Below are 15540 nucleotides of genomic sequence, written 5' to 3' on the forward strand. Positions count from 1 at the left end.
CTACATTTGAATAAGTCGAGTTCAAGTACAAATAACTTACATTAACAACACCCCCCTTAGAGATTTTTGATTTAACTTTAAGAAATGTAGTTTTAAAATTTCATACAGCTAAAAAGATGAGGTTTTAGAAAATAATTTTTTTACGACCATTTTTTGTGTGTTTTTGCTGTACCTTTAGTTTTTTTGTTGTACTTTTAAAAACCAAGATAAAGTATGATTGGTAGTATTTAACGTTGTAGATGAAAATTAAAACTAAAGTAACTTTCTACAGATTTGACCAAAAAAAAAAAAAGTAACTTTCTACAGCCAATCAATCACCCCCCTTATCTTGCTGAAGCCGGTTTGTCTCATCCAACCCGTCGTGCCTGGGATAGGTTTAGGCTTTAGTTTTCCAATGCGCTTAAAAACGAGTCTCGCATGCAAGCTTTGCACCAGCGGGTTAGCCTACATGCTCATGACAATTATATATAATGCTAAAATGAGCTGTCTTCATATAGAGTCGACCTTGTCAAATCTTATTCAAAAGAAAATTCATTTTCCACCCTTTTAATTATGTCTTGGTTTAAATTTTGTCACAGATTTAGTATTTTTTTACATTTATTCTTGTGAATTTAAAGCATGTTGAACATTAAATTATTTTAATTATATATTCGTAAAACCAAACAAAATGGTTGACTGAACAATATTTATTTGAAAACTATTCGTAACTTTGGAAATTCAGATTTAATAACAGACATTCTTTAACCCTAATTAGAAGAATATGTTTCACTTGTAAATGTGAAATTTACTCAACAACCAGTTTAGTACGGTAAGTACTCTGACTATCAAAAACGTTGATTGACGTTAAACTAATATATGTACTTATTTAATACATCAGTCAAGAGTTTCAGAAATGTCAAAAGTATGGTGCCTTTTCTGTTTGCTAGTTCCGAATAGAGCACAAGAATATTTATTAGCTTGGACAAAATCAACATCGATAAGTCAGAGATTATAACGACGTCTCATATGGACAACAAAAAATAACAATCTATTGTTTTTTTATTTAATCATTTTAAATTTGCATGTGGTGATGCCACGTCCGTGGCGACTATAAATATGTTACTCGAGCGTTCTCAGTTCTCTCATCATCTCATAAACCATATTGAGTAATAGTTAATAAATATGGATATGTATTTTACGCAAGTTTGTTTATGGACGACGCTTCTCGCCGTCGTGCTGACTTGGGCAATATTCCATGTCAGCAACCGGAAGAAGAAGTCAACCAAGCTGGTTGATACGGCAGCCCAGGAGAGAACGTACGGTGGTCCAGACGTCATCATCGTCGGAGCTGGTGTCGGCGGCTCAGCTCTCGCCTATGCTCTTGCTAAGGTAATTAACATTGGCGTGACAGTTAAACGTCCAAGTATTAAATCGGCATCACGCTTTCGTAAACTATTTTCTTATTCTATTTGTACGTGAACAGTCGAATAATAACTTTTTACACCATATACTTGCGACTGGAACTAACACTCGGATATATTGATTTTGTGTTAAAGGACGGACGTCGAGTACATGTGATAGAGAGGGACATGAGCGAACCAGTGAGAATGATGGGTGAGTTTATGCAACCTGGAGGACGACTCATGCTAGCTAAGCTTGGCCTACAAGGTCTGTCTCCGCTTCACTTACATCTACGTGCATATACAATATACATATTGTCTCTTTGTTTGCTAATCAAAATTATCCGTCTGTATATATAGATTGTTTGGAAGAAATCGATGCACAGAAAGCCACAGGCTTAGCACTTTATAAGGACGGGGAAAAAGCCGTCATACCTTTTCCGGTGGAGGACAACAATTTTCCTTATGAACCTACTGGTCGATCTTTTCATAATGGCCGTTTTGTCCAGCGGCTGCGCCAAAAAGCCTCTTCTCTCCCTAAGTATGTATCCCTTTATTCACTATTTTACTATATATTATGTTACGAATTACACAGAAATGTGTAACTGATTTCAATCGAACGTATAGGAAACATGACACATTCGACACGCTATTAATTAATTTTTATAACGCGAACTAAACCCAAAATAAGTTTTATTTATAAGTGATTAAATCAAATATATATATATAAAAACTGAATCACAATCCTTTTCCCTTACTATCTGATACTGAGAAATTTACCAATAAACGTTTACAAATGTCTTTTTCTATAAAATAAAAATTCGCGAGACACAAACTAAAATGTTTCTGAAAATTTGGATACTTCATAAGCCCTTTGTCAGAAAAAAGGATACTTCATCTTGGTTCAATCAGTTAAGTTGGTTATCTCGCTATGCTACAACAATATGCAATACCTATTGAATATTGTATTTAGAATAATTGCATGTATTATATTACAGTCGGTTTTTGGAGGGCAGAGTTTAGCCAACAGAATTTGACAGTGGTTGTAAGGAGAGGTCTGGTCCTAACGACAATAATTTAAACTACAAGGGTGTACTGACCTTCGGATCCAAAACCTATTTAGGCATTCGATTTTTTTTTTCGACATTCCTTTTGCTTTTGCCTTGAAAATAACATATTAGTAGCCAGTTCCTAAAATTTATATATATACTACGATACTTGACAATAGCATTGATGTTCCTTAATTATAACATTGATTTATATACCAAAAATTGATTGGCAGTGTGAAGCTGGAAGAAGGGACGGTAAAATCTTTGATTGAAGAAAATGGAATGATCAAAGGAGTGACATACAAGAACAGTTCAGGTGAAGAAACGATGCTATTTGCACCACTCACTGTGGTATGCGACGGTTGCTTCTCCAACCTTCGTCGGTCTGTTAACGATAATGATGTGAGTTTAGCTTTAAACAGACTAGACTTCAATCTTATACTTAAAAGTTAATCTGATAAAACTGATCATGTTATTGACTTTGATTTATATTCAGCTAGTTCGTAAGCATCTCTACTGTTTTAACTTTTTATTATATAGGCGGAGGTTATGTCGTACCAAGTTGGTTTCATATCAAAGAACTGTCAGCTCGAAGAACCCGGATACTTACACTTGGTAATGGCTAAACCATCCTTCACCATGGTGTATCAGATAAGCAGCACTGACGTTCGTTGTAGTGTGGAGATTTTACCCGGAAAAATTCCTTCTATTGCGAATGGTGAAATGACCAACTTTTTGAGAAACACTATGGCTCCTCAGGTACTCATTAGGCTGATGATCTTATATCTGATCATTTTGAAGTAACTATATATATTAACTAACTTGATGTTACTGTTACATAGATATGTCATATATACTCACAATCTAACATTTAAAACCAGTCCATGGGTCCAGTTTAACATCTCTTTAACACTTACTTATCAGGTACCTCAAAATCTCCGCAAAATATTTTTGAAAGGGATCAATGAGGGGGCACAAATAAAAGTGATGCCATTAAAGCGCATGTCAGCTACTTTGAGCAATAAGAAAGGTGTGATTGTGCTGGGAGATGCATTTAACATGCGTCATCCAGCAATCGCGTCTGGAATGATGGTTTTACTATCTGACATTCTCATATTACGTCGCCTTCTCCAGCCATTGGAATACCTCGGTGATGTAAACAAAGTCTCAGAAGTTATCAAGTCCTTTTATGTTATCCGAAAGGTTAGCATACGTCACGTACTAAGCTAAAACATGAAAATCTAAAAAAACTATTTATAACAACCTCAACAAAATTTTGGAAATGTTACATGATTTTGTACGATGCAGCCAATGTCAGCGACGGTGAACACACTAGGGAATGCATTTTCTCAAGTGCTGATTGCATCGACGGACGAAGCAAAAGAGGCAATGCGACAAAGCTGCTATGATTACCTCTCCAGTGGTGGCTATGGCTCGTCCGGCTTGATGGCTCTACTCGGCGGCATGAACCCTCGTCCACTTTCTCTCATCTATCATCTATTCGTTGTTACTCTATCGGCCACTGGTCAACTGCTCTATCCATTTCCCTCCCCTCTTCGCATTTGGCATAGCGTCAGACTTTTTGGCGTAAGTCATTATATCTTTCTTTATACTGCTTTTTTTGTTTACTATGAAAGTTCCAAGTCTTACCACTCATAATCTTTCACATATTCAGCTCATAAATATTCGGACTTAGATAATAATCTTCCATCCCAAAAGTGATTTGAACCCGGGTGAAGGCCCAAAGTCAGCCTTTGCATATTCTATATAGAATTGTTTTTCGAAATTTTATGTCGGTCATTTTAGTTTACCGTTGCAATTTGACTTTTGGTGCAAGTCATTGTTTCTCTCCTTATAGTACATTTTTATGTAATTGTTTTGCTCATTAAAATTTGGCATTCTCTCTTAATTTAGTTGTCTTTGAAGATGCTGGTTCCTCATCTCAAAGCGGAAGGGGTTGGCCAGATGTTCTCTCCAGCATCTGCAGCCGCGTATCGCAAAAGCTATATGTCCGCAACCGCTCTCTAAGCATCGATGCTCTAAAACGCGAATAATATAATACCACATAGATCAGGAGCGAGAATCTATGCAATTGTTCATTTGTTAAAACTGTATTGCAGTGTGCTTACAATTATGTATTAATAAATAACTGGAAAATATCCGTCGGTATATTCTAAAGAAATAAAAGGATTGTAACAATAATAATTAATAAAGAGAATTTGCATTTGTTATAATTGTTTTGCAATGTGCTTACTGTTAATGTAATGTGATTTCATAAAAAGAAAAGTTCACAAAAAACAGTTTTGATGTTAACAAAAAAACCCACCCCATCTCTTTAAAACATAATATGAAACAACATAATATATATTTCAAAATTAATAAAAAAAATATTTTATTTATATCAGTCTATTTTCTCAGATTCTTACAAAAGGTATTTTGATAACATATGCTAAAATATTACTGATGAACTAGAATTTTTTTATAATTGCCCCTATTGAGATTTTTATTCATTTTTTCATAATTAATTTTGTTAAATTTTTAATTTTGATTGACATTTTCTATATATATTTTTTATCAAAAGACTTAAATAAAAAATCTAAATTTTTTGATCAAAGCAAATATACCACTAAAAATTCTTTGCGGCTTTATATATATATATTTTTGCAACATAATATAACTATAATAAGAGTACATAAACCAATATGAATTTTTATGGTTAAGATTATTTAGAATATTTTTTATTTTATACATATAAAGTATAAAGTTACTTAGAATTTACAAAAAAAAACTTTTTTGTAGATATTGATATCCGTTCATGAGTTTTAAAATTTCTATCGATAATCTTCGTTTATAAAATTTAATACTTATCATCAATTCAGATTTTTCTACTATTTTTACAAATCCACAATTATCAAACTATACAAAAGAATTTATGAAATTATATGTACATATTTAAGATGAAAAACTGAACTAGTGCAATAAATAAAACTAATCAAATTTTGTTTAACTAGAATCAAAAGTAATTTTAATTCGATTTGAAGAAATATGTGTAACTCAATGTAACCCACAAAATGAGCCGCATAAACAATGTAAATTACTATGCCTAAAATCAAAAGTATAAATGCAAAAAAAAAAAAAAAATCTATTGAAGCACAAAATATACCCTAGTTAAACTTGGAGAAGTAATATAATTTAATATATCCAAGTAATAACCAAATCGACTTGATATTATATATCTAAATTATATGTCTAATTAAAATCATATAATATTATTTAAAATAAATCATACATAAATTACAAAAAAAAAATTAGAAATAAATTTAAAATATAATTTATTTTATAATATATTTATTTTATAATATATTTATTTTGTAATATATTTATTTTGTAAAACTTTATATCCGTGTATGAGCACGAAAAAAACACCTAGTTATATGTAACTAGAAATACCATTCGGTATATTCTAAGCAAATAAAAGGATTGTTATAATTAACAGACTGTTCATTTGTTGAACGTTTGTGTATGGAATATAATATTTTCAAATGCGCTATTCTATAGATTTCAAGCTAAATTAGGAGATGATTGGTCGGGTTGTAACTATAAAATTTAGTCTGTAAAATTTTTTATATTTAACTGTAAGGGATATACTTTTAAAATTTATTGTTTCGGCAATAGATTTGCTACATCAAAAAAGATGGATCTTTAGAACGTAAAACTTTTACAGCTATTGTTCAATTTTTTGGATGTAGCTTTAAAAGCCAGTACAAAGCATGATTGGTGATTTAAAGCATGTAGATAAAAATTAAAGTTAAACTCAGGTCTTACATTCCAACCAATCACCCACTTAATAAGTTACTTTGAACAAATCTTTTTTTAAATACATATATTACTAGGTATAACATGCGCCTTGCACATGATGTGATTATTAGTTTTGTTATTTTTTTAATAAGGAGACATCAAATCTGTTTAATTTGGATACCGGTTCGGTTTTAGGTTGTTTTTTGGTTTTTAATCTTCTAAAATATATCTATAATTCTAAATCAATATTTATTTTGGTTTGTTCGGTTCAAATTATTGATGTTTTTTTTTGTTATAACCAAAAATTATTATTATTTGTTTGGTTTAAGGTTATATGAATTTTAGATATTCTTGATGTTGAACCAATGGTTTCATATTGTAATTTCTAAACATATAATAGTTAAAGAAATGGAAAATAAAATTATTAAGACAAATCTTTTCACTATAATTTGGTGGATAGCGAAAGAAGCATTAAAAGAATATTTTAACTTTGAAGAGAATTAGATACTTTAGTTGTGGTGAATATTTAGTTATATAGGTGTTCACGTTAATGTCCAAATGTATGTGTATATAAAAGTATATAAAAGTGGTTGGTAAATATATAAAAATATTGTTAATCAATATTAAATAACATTTTTATTTAAAATAACACATGAAATATAAAATGCTTAAAATAAATTAATTAAATATGAAATAAGCCTAAACATTAGTGAATTTTCTTTCATATAAAGAAGATTAAATTGTATCCATAAATAGGAGTGAATATGGATCGAATATATGAGTATTTGGAAGTATTAGTGTTGAGTCGATCCGTAGCCACCCGGATATTCGGTGTCTCAGATATCCGGAAATTTTTAGAATTTTTACGGATATCGGATTTTATCCGTAAATAAAATATTTTTAAAAAAATAAATGAAAAATCAAAAAATAATATAAAATAATAATATTTCATTACAAAAATAAATTATTATTTAACTTTTTAAATTCTAATACCTAATATAATAAATTAAATAATGAAAATATGGTAAAAATTATATAAACTATATATATATATATATATGTATATAACGGATCGAATGGGATATCCGCTCCTAAAAATATTAGTATTTGTGATTTTTTTTTACAGATATTGTATTTTATTATTTGATTTGCTTCGTAGGTTACGGATATCCAGATTTTTTGGTTCGAATCAAAAAGGGTAACTAATCAAATAAAAAATTTACGAATATTTTACCCATCCTATTCGTCAATAATAAAAATAATATATGTATAATTGGACTTTCGATTCATAATCCGTTTTGATTCGAATCGAAAAATCTGGAAAGTGTGAGTTTTATTAGAACCTTACATGTGAGTTTTATATTTTTCAAAACGTAAAGTACATTATGTGAACACATTTATGTAAAATTTAACTGAGAAGCTCTCTACACGTGACACATCAACGTGATCATTCTCAAATCGCTATGAAACTGTCACGTATCTATTATGGTGTGAACGCATTTATTACAATATTTCTCCTTTATTTTCCAACAGCGAAAATAATTTATTTTAGAACTTTTCCTCTTATTATGTGTTTAAAATGTTTGGAACAAATAGAATTCATTATTCCACTAATAATTCATCTTTTTTTTAATTTCTTCTAATTTATCCTTCCAATTTATTGTTCTTAAATTAATGTCTATTTTATTTATCATATATATATCATATCTTTTTTTAATACTATTTTTGTCTTTATATACTAAAGTAGAACTTATATGGGAGAATGTATGAAAATAGCACCCAATTTGAATTTGTCACATAATATTACTAAAAAAGTTTAACTAGGTATTTTGTATGCACATGCAGACATAGTCATTTTAGAATTAGTTATTAATACATGAAATTTTTATTTTTAATTTTATTATTATTAATTTAGTCACTTATCTAATCAAATAAATTTTGAATTCGTTTTTTGGGCTAATTATATATTTGTTCATTAAAGGTATAAACAATATTATTTTTTTAAAAAAATTGGATAATAATAATTATTATTATTTTAATCACTTATCTAATCAAATAATTTTTATTTTATTTTTTGGTAATTATATATTTTATTCATTGAAGGTATAAACGGTATTTACCTCTTTAATTTTTAAGTGGGAGCTTAGATGTAAAAAATTACTTCGCATATAATAGTATAGATATATATTTTATTAGAATGTAGCTTACATTTACATATTAATATCTACAAGAAAATCATGTGATACGATGTTTTCAAAAATATGATCACATTATTTTGGAAAATATTTTATTAAAAAATACTAAAGCGCATAATTAATTGAAAATGTAAAGGAGTGCCAGTGTAAGTCCACTTAGTCCAAATGTTTGACTAAAGGTTCACTAATGTTTTTACGTCAAGAGGTTCGCAGATTCAATATGACGATTCAAAAGTGTAGTATCGTCTATAGTATTTTTTATAGTTTGTAATAATATAATTATCTAGTGTTAAAAAAATGAGTAGCAAATTGTATTATTTAAAAGTAACTTAATAAAAATATATGTACTACTCATTTTTCATAGAAACAAATGTAATACCCTTATTCTATAATATACATAATTTGTAATCTATACTTTTGTAAACTTTCTATATATGATTAGCCTATGAGTGGTATGTACTATCTTTATCATCCTTGTTAATCGATACCAATCAAATCAAATCAAATCAGAGCCATAAATTTAAGCGACACCATTATTGGAGTTGGGTAATAATGTAATATCGTCTATTTCTGTATAAGATAATATCTAAGACAATTATTGGTTTGCTGTTTTCTTCTGTTCTTATGGTAAGTTAGTATGTGGCGATGCTACGTCCGTCCCGACTATATATATATGTTAATTTACTCCACCTTTCTCAGCTCTCTTTATACTGACTAATAATATTTTTATATTGAGTAATAATATTAATAGATATGGACAAGGCTTTTATGGAAGTTTTTTTATGGACGCTACTTGCCTTCGTACTGACTTGGACGACATACCACGTCACCAACAGGAGGAAGAAGGCAACGAAGTTGGCGGATGTGGCCGTGGAGGAGATACGATACGGTGGTCCTGACGTCATCATCGTCGGAGCTGGTGTTGGCGGCTCAGCTCTCGCCTATGCTCTTGCTAAGGTACATACAATGGCGTTGACACTTGACAGTTTTGCTTCCGAGTATTCCACTAATGATAGAATAACAACTCTCTGTATAAATCGTTTTTAGTATCATTGTATATAGGGATTTTAGTAATTAAACTCCTCGACTAAAGATGAATCGTAAAAAAAACTCTCAACTAAAAATTTTGTGAAATAAACCATCAACTTTAATTTCGTTAACATATGTTATCCTCCGTCTAAAAAACCGTGACGGAGGGTGACATACGATAACGGTTTACAAGTTAAGGGTTTATAATTTTCAAAACTTAGTTGAGGGGTTTTTTTAAGATAAAACCCCTCAACTATTTTTGAATCATAAAAAAACCCATCAACTAAGTTTTCAACATTATAAACCCTCAACTTGTAAACCGTTAACGTATGTCACCCTCCGTCACGATTTTTTAAACGGAAGATAACATATCTTAACAGAATTAAAGTTGAAGATTTATTTCACATAATTTTTAGTTGAGGGTTTTTTTTAAAGATTTATCTATAGTTGAGAAGTTTAATTACTAAAATCCCTTGTATATATTGTAAGAGTTCGGGAAGGAATGAACAGTCTTTTTCTTCTAAAAATGTAATATGATATAAATAAAAAGCTTATACATTAATTTTTTTTATATACATTAATTTTTGGGGTTGGAGCTTATATATAAAAATTGGGTTGAAGGATGGACGTCGAGTACATGTGATAGAGAGGGACATGAGAGAGCCAGAGAGAATGATGGGGGAGTTTATGCAGCCAGGAGGACGACTCTTTCTTTCTAAGCTTGATCTTCAAGGTATGTATCTTCTTCTCTTTCATTTACATTTACATTAAGACCGATATATATTGTGTCCAGGACCGGATCTGAATTTTGTAAGCCATAAATATTTAAAAATTAAATTTGTGTGTTTATATATAAAAAGATTGTTTGGAGGGAATAGACGCACAGAAAGCCACCGGCTTGACACTTTATAAGGACGGAAAAGAAGCCGCCTCACCTTTTCCGGTGGAGGACAACAAATTCCCTTATGAACCATCTGCTCGAATGTTTTACAATGGCCGTTTTGTCCAGAGACTGCGCCAAAAGGCCTCTTCTCTTCCCAAGTATGTTAATTATTATGTTACGACTTACGAGTTTTAACTAGAAAGTATAAAGAGATTCAGTCGAGCATATAAGAAAGAGGAATCATTCATTCTATTCATAACTAACTCTTTGTTAGTTTATGAGAGCTAGGTTGACCCAACATAAGCTTTGTTGTGCATGTGATTTAATTGAGTGTATAAAAGATATGAATTTAATCTTTGGCAAATAGATTATGAGACAAAAAAATCTTGGAAAAAATTAATTCATATATATATATATATATATATATATTTCTTTAATTCATCTTAAATGTTTCTACGAAAAATACCAAAAAAATTAAGAAGATATATTACAATTTTTATTATAACCTTTGTTAACATACTATATAATTTCATCCTAAATGTCCCTAATTCATCTTAAATGTTTCTAAAAACAATACCAAAAAATTAAGAAGGTACATTACAATTTTTTTTATAACCTTTGTTAACATATTATATAATTTCTCTCTTGCTTTTTATTAAAATAATAGTTAACACTGAAACTTTATATAATTTTTTGCTTTGAAAATCTAAAACGATTTTTGATTGTTTTAAAATAACTATAAAACAATGCTTAATATAAAATGAGGGATTATATTGGTTCATTATTTTGTTTTGATCCTAGTTAGGTTCGTAATTTGATTTCACCAAAGTTAGGTTCATAATTTTGGTGTTGACCAAAAAAAAAGGTTCATAATTTTGGTTTCACCACCAAAGTTAGGTTTGTAAAGTTACGATATGACTTCACCCTAAACGATTGGTAATGACAATAAACTCTGGTGACCAAGAAAATGAGTGGGAATAGTGAATTATATACCATTCCATATATTTTACACCATTTACAAAGAATATTTGTTTCATATGATTCTTTAACATTTGAAGAATAATAGACTACTTCCTTATCAAATTAGGAGATGAATGAATTTTTCTTTTGTTTTATTCATTTTCATTCATTTACTTCTTATTCCTCATATTCTTTTAATGGTTACCACTTAAGAGTGTGTTCAAAAAAAAAAAAAACATAACCAATTAAGAGTTTGTCTGGTCTCTCTGCTATCACCTGCAAATGCAGGTTTTGTGATTGGTAACGGTTATTGGCGTTTTATAACAATCATAAAAAAATGCTACGAATCGTTTTACACCACTTCAAACCTCTCTAAATCAAAAATTGGTTCCAGCTAGCGTTTGCGGTTGTATGCGGTAGCGGGAAGGTAATTTTTTTTGGTAAAAATTATATAAATATAAAATAAATTTTTTAATTTTTTTCAAAGATAATATAAATAGTAATATATGTATATATAATTTTTTAATACAATTATTTTATAAATGTAATTTATATATTATAATAATTTGGTTTATATATATATATATATATATATATAATTTTAAATAATTTTAAAAAATTGAGATAATATAAATACTAATATATATATAAGTTTAATACTATGATTTTCTAAATATAATTTTTATATTTATTATAAGAATATGGTATACATGTATAATTTTAATATTAATTATTAATTATTTTATTATTGGGTTTTAAAATTATCAATTTTATAATTCACTTTTTGTCTATTAATTAATTTTTTTATTGATTAACATTTGCATATGTGAGTAAACCATTCAAAAATGACCCGCAAACGTAACAATTTTTAAATACTGAACCAATTATGCAAAACACTTAATAACGTTTGAAACCGCAACCACCCGCTTCTGCAAACTCCCACATCCGCAACTGCTGCGTTTAAACCAATCATATCCTAAATGGCTATACGCCCGTAAGTTCAGCCCAACTCTAGTTACATGGCAAAAAATTTCTTTTATATGGATATTTATAAATTTCATCAAGCAATGAGAGGGGCTTACTGGAAGATAAGCCTGAAGTATTGAAAGATAAACAAGAAGTCCTAAAGATATACAAAGCTTAGATAAGAAAAATCTCAAATATTATTTTTTCCTTCAGGATAGGGATTCAGTTCCGCTTGTGTTTAGGATTGGATCGTAACCTTGAGTTTTTTCATATATAAATACGTGAAATGAAATATTTTCACTTCTTAAGAGTTATATATACTTTTGTATGAGCTTTCTAATAAAAAAATCATTACGATATTCAAATCTACACAATGATTTCCTTGTAACACTGATTAATACACCAATCATTAATTGGCAGTGTGCGACTAGAAGAAGGGACGGTGAGATCTTTGATAGAAGAAAAAGGAGTAATCAAAGGAGTGACATACAAGAACAGTTTAGGCGAAGAATCGACCGCCTTTGCACCTCTCACTGTGGTATGCGACGGTTGCTACTCGAACCTTCGTCGCTCTCTAAACGACAACAATGTGAGTATTCCGATCATATATATATATATATATATATATATATGTATAACACTAAAATCTTATACTGAAACGTCAATGACGTAGAATTAAGCATTTGTATTCTGTGATTCGATATAGGCGGAGGTTATTTCGTACACAGTTGGTTACGTCTCAAAGAATTGTCGCCTTGAAGAACCCGAGAAGTTACACTTAATAATGGCAAAACCGTCGTTCACCATGTTGTATCAAATCAGCAGCACCGACGTTCGTTGTGCTTTTGAGCTTTTCTCTAATTATTTTCCTTCTATTGCCAATGGGGAGATGGCTTCCTTCGTGAAGAACGATCTTGCTCCTCAGGTACACATTAGGTTTGATCAATTTGACTAGATATATTTATAAATAGATAACTAATTTGGTGTTATTAATTCGTAGATAAGGCATACATGTATATACACATTTAACCATCTTCGAGCGGTTCATACAGAGTATGCATTTAACATCTCTTTACATTTAATTGGTAGGTACCTCCAAAACTCCGCAAAATATTTTTGAAAGGGATTGAAGAGGGAGCAAAAATAAAAGTGACGCCAGCAAAGAGAATGTCAGCTACCTTGAGCAGAAAAAAAGGAGTGATCGTCTTGGGAGATGCATTTAACATGCGTCATCCAGCAATCGCATCTGGAATGATGGTTTTATTGTCTGACATTCTCATTCTACGCCGTCTTCTCAAACCATTGAGAAATCTCGGTGATGCCAACAAAGTATCAGAAGTTATTAAGTGCTTTTATGTAATACGCAAGGTAAGCAAGCACCAGTGCCGGCTCTAAAGGAGTGCTGACAGTGCAAAAGCACAGGGTCCAAAAAAATTTCTACAAATTTCTTTAGGATTTAGGGCCCTGTATTTTCAAAAAAATGTCGTTATCTGGCAAATATTGCAGGTGAATGCTCAACAAAATATGCAGGGGAGCGTGTATCACTGGGAAGAAGAAACCACAGATACGGGCCTTTAATTGAAACTGGAAACTATATTATATTTAAATATTTAAGTAATTCTGGTCCACAAATTTTAGCTCAGAGATTTTTTTCATTTACTATAAACAATTTTCTTAAAAACCTATCTTAGTATAAAGCACAGGGCCCACAAAAAGTTTAAGCCGGGCCTGGCAAGCACATGCTAATCTTTAAAAATGAACATTCAAAACCTATTTATAACCTCTAACCAAAACATTTTTGTATATAAATTGCACGTGTGAAGCCGATGTCAGCAACAGTGAACACACTAGGGAATGCATTTTCGCAAGTGCTAGTTGCATCAACGGACCAAGCAAAAGAGGCGATGCGACAGGGCTGCTATGATTACCTCTCTAGTGGTGGGTTTCGCACGTCAGGCATGATGGCTCTGTTTGGCGGCATGAACCCTCGTCCGCTTTCTCTTATCTATCATTTGTTCGCTATTACTTTATCCTCCATTGGCCAACTGCTCTCTCCATTTCCATCTCCTCTTCGCATTTGGCATAGCCTCAGACTTTGTGGTGTAAGACATTATATCTTTCTTTGAACTGGCAAGTCATTAAATCTTTCATTTCCTTTTTTTCTGGTAAACGTCATAAATTTTTCCTTATATTGCAAAATTTTCCGCAATTTGATATTGGTTTTTCTTTTCTTTTTGTGTTGATTTGTTTTTCTTAAAATGTGAATCCTTAGGTGTCTTTGAAATTGTTGATTCCGCATCTCAAGGCTGAAGGGGTTATCCATATGATGTCTCCAATAAATGCAGCTGCGTATTGCAAAAACTATATGACCGCAACCGCAGTGTAAACATTGTGATGCTCTGAAAACCGCGATATGTATCAGACGTATGTATGGATCACAAAAAATTATGATTTTGTCAAAATTGTATTAGATGCATTATGTTATAGAAGATAATTTTCGGAATGCTTAAGACAAAAAAAAAGAATAATAAGTATGTGGTTTGATATTTATATTGAAACAAATTAAAAATAACAGTGATGATAATAAGAACGTTTTGGACGAAATTACCTTTCATTTGCTTCTTCTTTTTGCTTGAAACGTGATTTCTTTGGGTGAAATGTTAGGAAAATGAGTATTTTATTCTCCAACTATCTGAAAATTTGAACGGGCCTTATAGTCCAGTGGTAGTAGACAAACACATTCCGGGTTCGATCTTCCTGCTGCGGAAACTAAGTCATATTGTCCTGTTCACCACGGCTGCGGATACGTCCGTATGAAAATCCGGAAGAAGGCTTGTCGTGGGCTGCACCTCCCACCCGGGGATTAGGTTTGTGTCTTTAATAAACCCGGATTTAACTCTTTTTTTCTACAAAAAAAAAACTATCTGAAATCAACACATTTAATATTCAAGTATTTATAACATAAATGTGCATAAGCTTTCACATATTTAAATAATTATTTATCCTCAAAATTGACAAAAAAATAAAGTAAGATCACATATATAGATTTTTTTTTTTAACGTCAAAAGGCTATTCTATTACTCAAACTTGAGGTGGTCTTGATTGTTATGGACCTCCGCTTTAGACAAATTATGTTGTGCATTAGCAATATATACTTGTCTTTTAAAGATTTACTGGATTTTGACCCGCAGTTAGATAATGTATATGAAATTTTGAAATTAAATTAATTTTTTCTATATGAATTTCTATATAAGATAATGTATATGTTTGGACACCTTTAC

At 30.6% G+C, this 15540-nt stretch overlaps 2 protein-coding genes across 4 annotated transcripts; both read left to right on the forward strand.

Moving 5' to 3' along the window:
* Positions 1-1132: 1132 nt before the first annotated feature.
* LOC106380094 (squalene epoxidase 5-like) lies at positions 1133-4659 on the forward strand. The gene is made up of 8 exons (XM_013819913.3): positions 1133-1368; positions 1536-1647; positions 1740-1920; positions 2662-2830; positions 2969-3187; positions 3353-3631; positions 3737-4015; positions 4343-4659. The coding sequence occupies exons 1-8, from the start codon at positions 1162-1164 to the stop codon at positions 4454-4456; spliced, it is 1560 nt and encodes a 519-aa protein (XP_013675367.2). The 5' UTR covers positions 1133-1161; the 3' UTR covers positions 4457-4659.
* A 4450-nt stretch (positions 4660-9109) lies between these two features.
* Positions 9110-14762, forward strand: LOC106380095 (squalene epoxidase 5-like). Of its 3 annotated transcripts, none has more exons than XM_048748379.1 (9): positions 9110-9378; positions 10072-10183; positions 10311-10491; positions 12680-12848; positions 12966-13184; positions 13349-13627; positions 13766-13823; positions 14075-14389; positions 14532-14762. In XM_048748379.1, the coding sequence occupies exons 1-8, from the start codon at positions 9175-9177 to the stop codon at positions 14383-14385; spliced, it is 1533 nt and encodes a 510-aa protein (XP_048604336.1). In that variant the 5' UTR covers positions 9110-9174; the 3' UTR covers positions 14386-14389; positions 14532-14762. The 3 variants fall into 3 exon arrangements, with proteins under 3 accessions (XP_048604336.1, XP_048604334.1, XP_048604335.1); XM_048748377.1 differs by having other exon boundaries at positions 14075-14361; XM_048748378.1 differs by lacking the exon at positions 13766-13823 and having other exon boundaries at positions 14083-14361.
* Positions 14763-15540: the final 778 nt, after the last annotated feature.

This window comes from Brassica napus, chromosome C2 (assembly GCF_020379485.1).
Source record: "Brassica napus cultivar Da-Ae chromosome C2, Da-Ae, whole genome shotgun sequence".
Lineage (NCBI taxonomy): Eukaryota > Viridiplantae > Streptophyta > Magnoliopsida > Brassicales > Brassicaceae > Brassica > Brassica napus.

What these genes read in the sequence shown, in the direction of transcription:
- LOC106380094 (XM_013819913.3), top strand. Translation starts at nt 1,162, where the DNA reads ATGGATATGTATTTTACGCAAGTTTGTTTATGGACGACGCTTCTCGCC. An exon ending in AGCTAAGCTTGGCCTACAAG is followed by an intron (nt 1,648 to 1,739) that starts GTCTGTCTCCGC and finishes CTGTATATATAG; the next exon opens with ATTGTTTGGAAGAAATCGAT. An exon ending in AAAGCCTCTTCTCTCCCTAA is followed by an intron (nt 1,921 to 2,661) that starts GTATGTATCCCT and finishes ATTGATTGGCAG; the next exon opens with TGTGAAGCTGGAAGAAGGGA.
- LOC106380095 (XM_048748377.1), top strand. Translation starts at nt 9,175, where the DNA reads ATGGACAAGGCTTTTATGGAAGTTTTTTTATGGACGCTACTTGCCTTC. An exon ending in GCTCTCTAAACGACAACAAT is followed by an intron (nt 12,849 to 12,965) that starts GTGAGTATTCCG and finishes GATTCGATATAG; the next exon opens with GCGGAGGTTATTTCGTACAC. An exon ending in GCTTTTATGTAATACGCAAG is followed by an intron (nt 13,628 to 13,765) that starts GTAAGCAAGCAC and finishes CAAATATTGCAG; the next exon opens with GTGAATGCTCAACAAAATAT.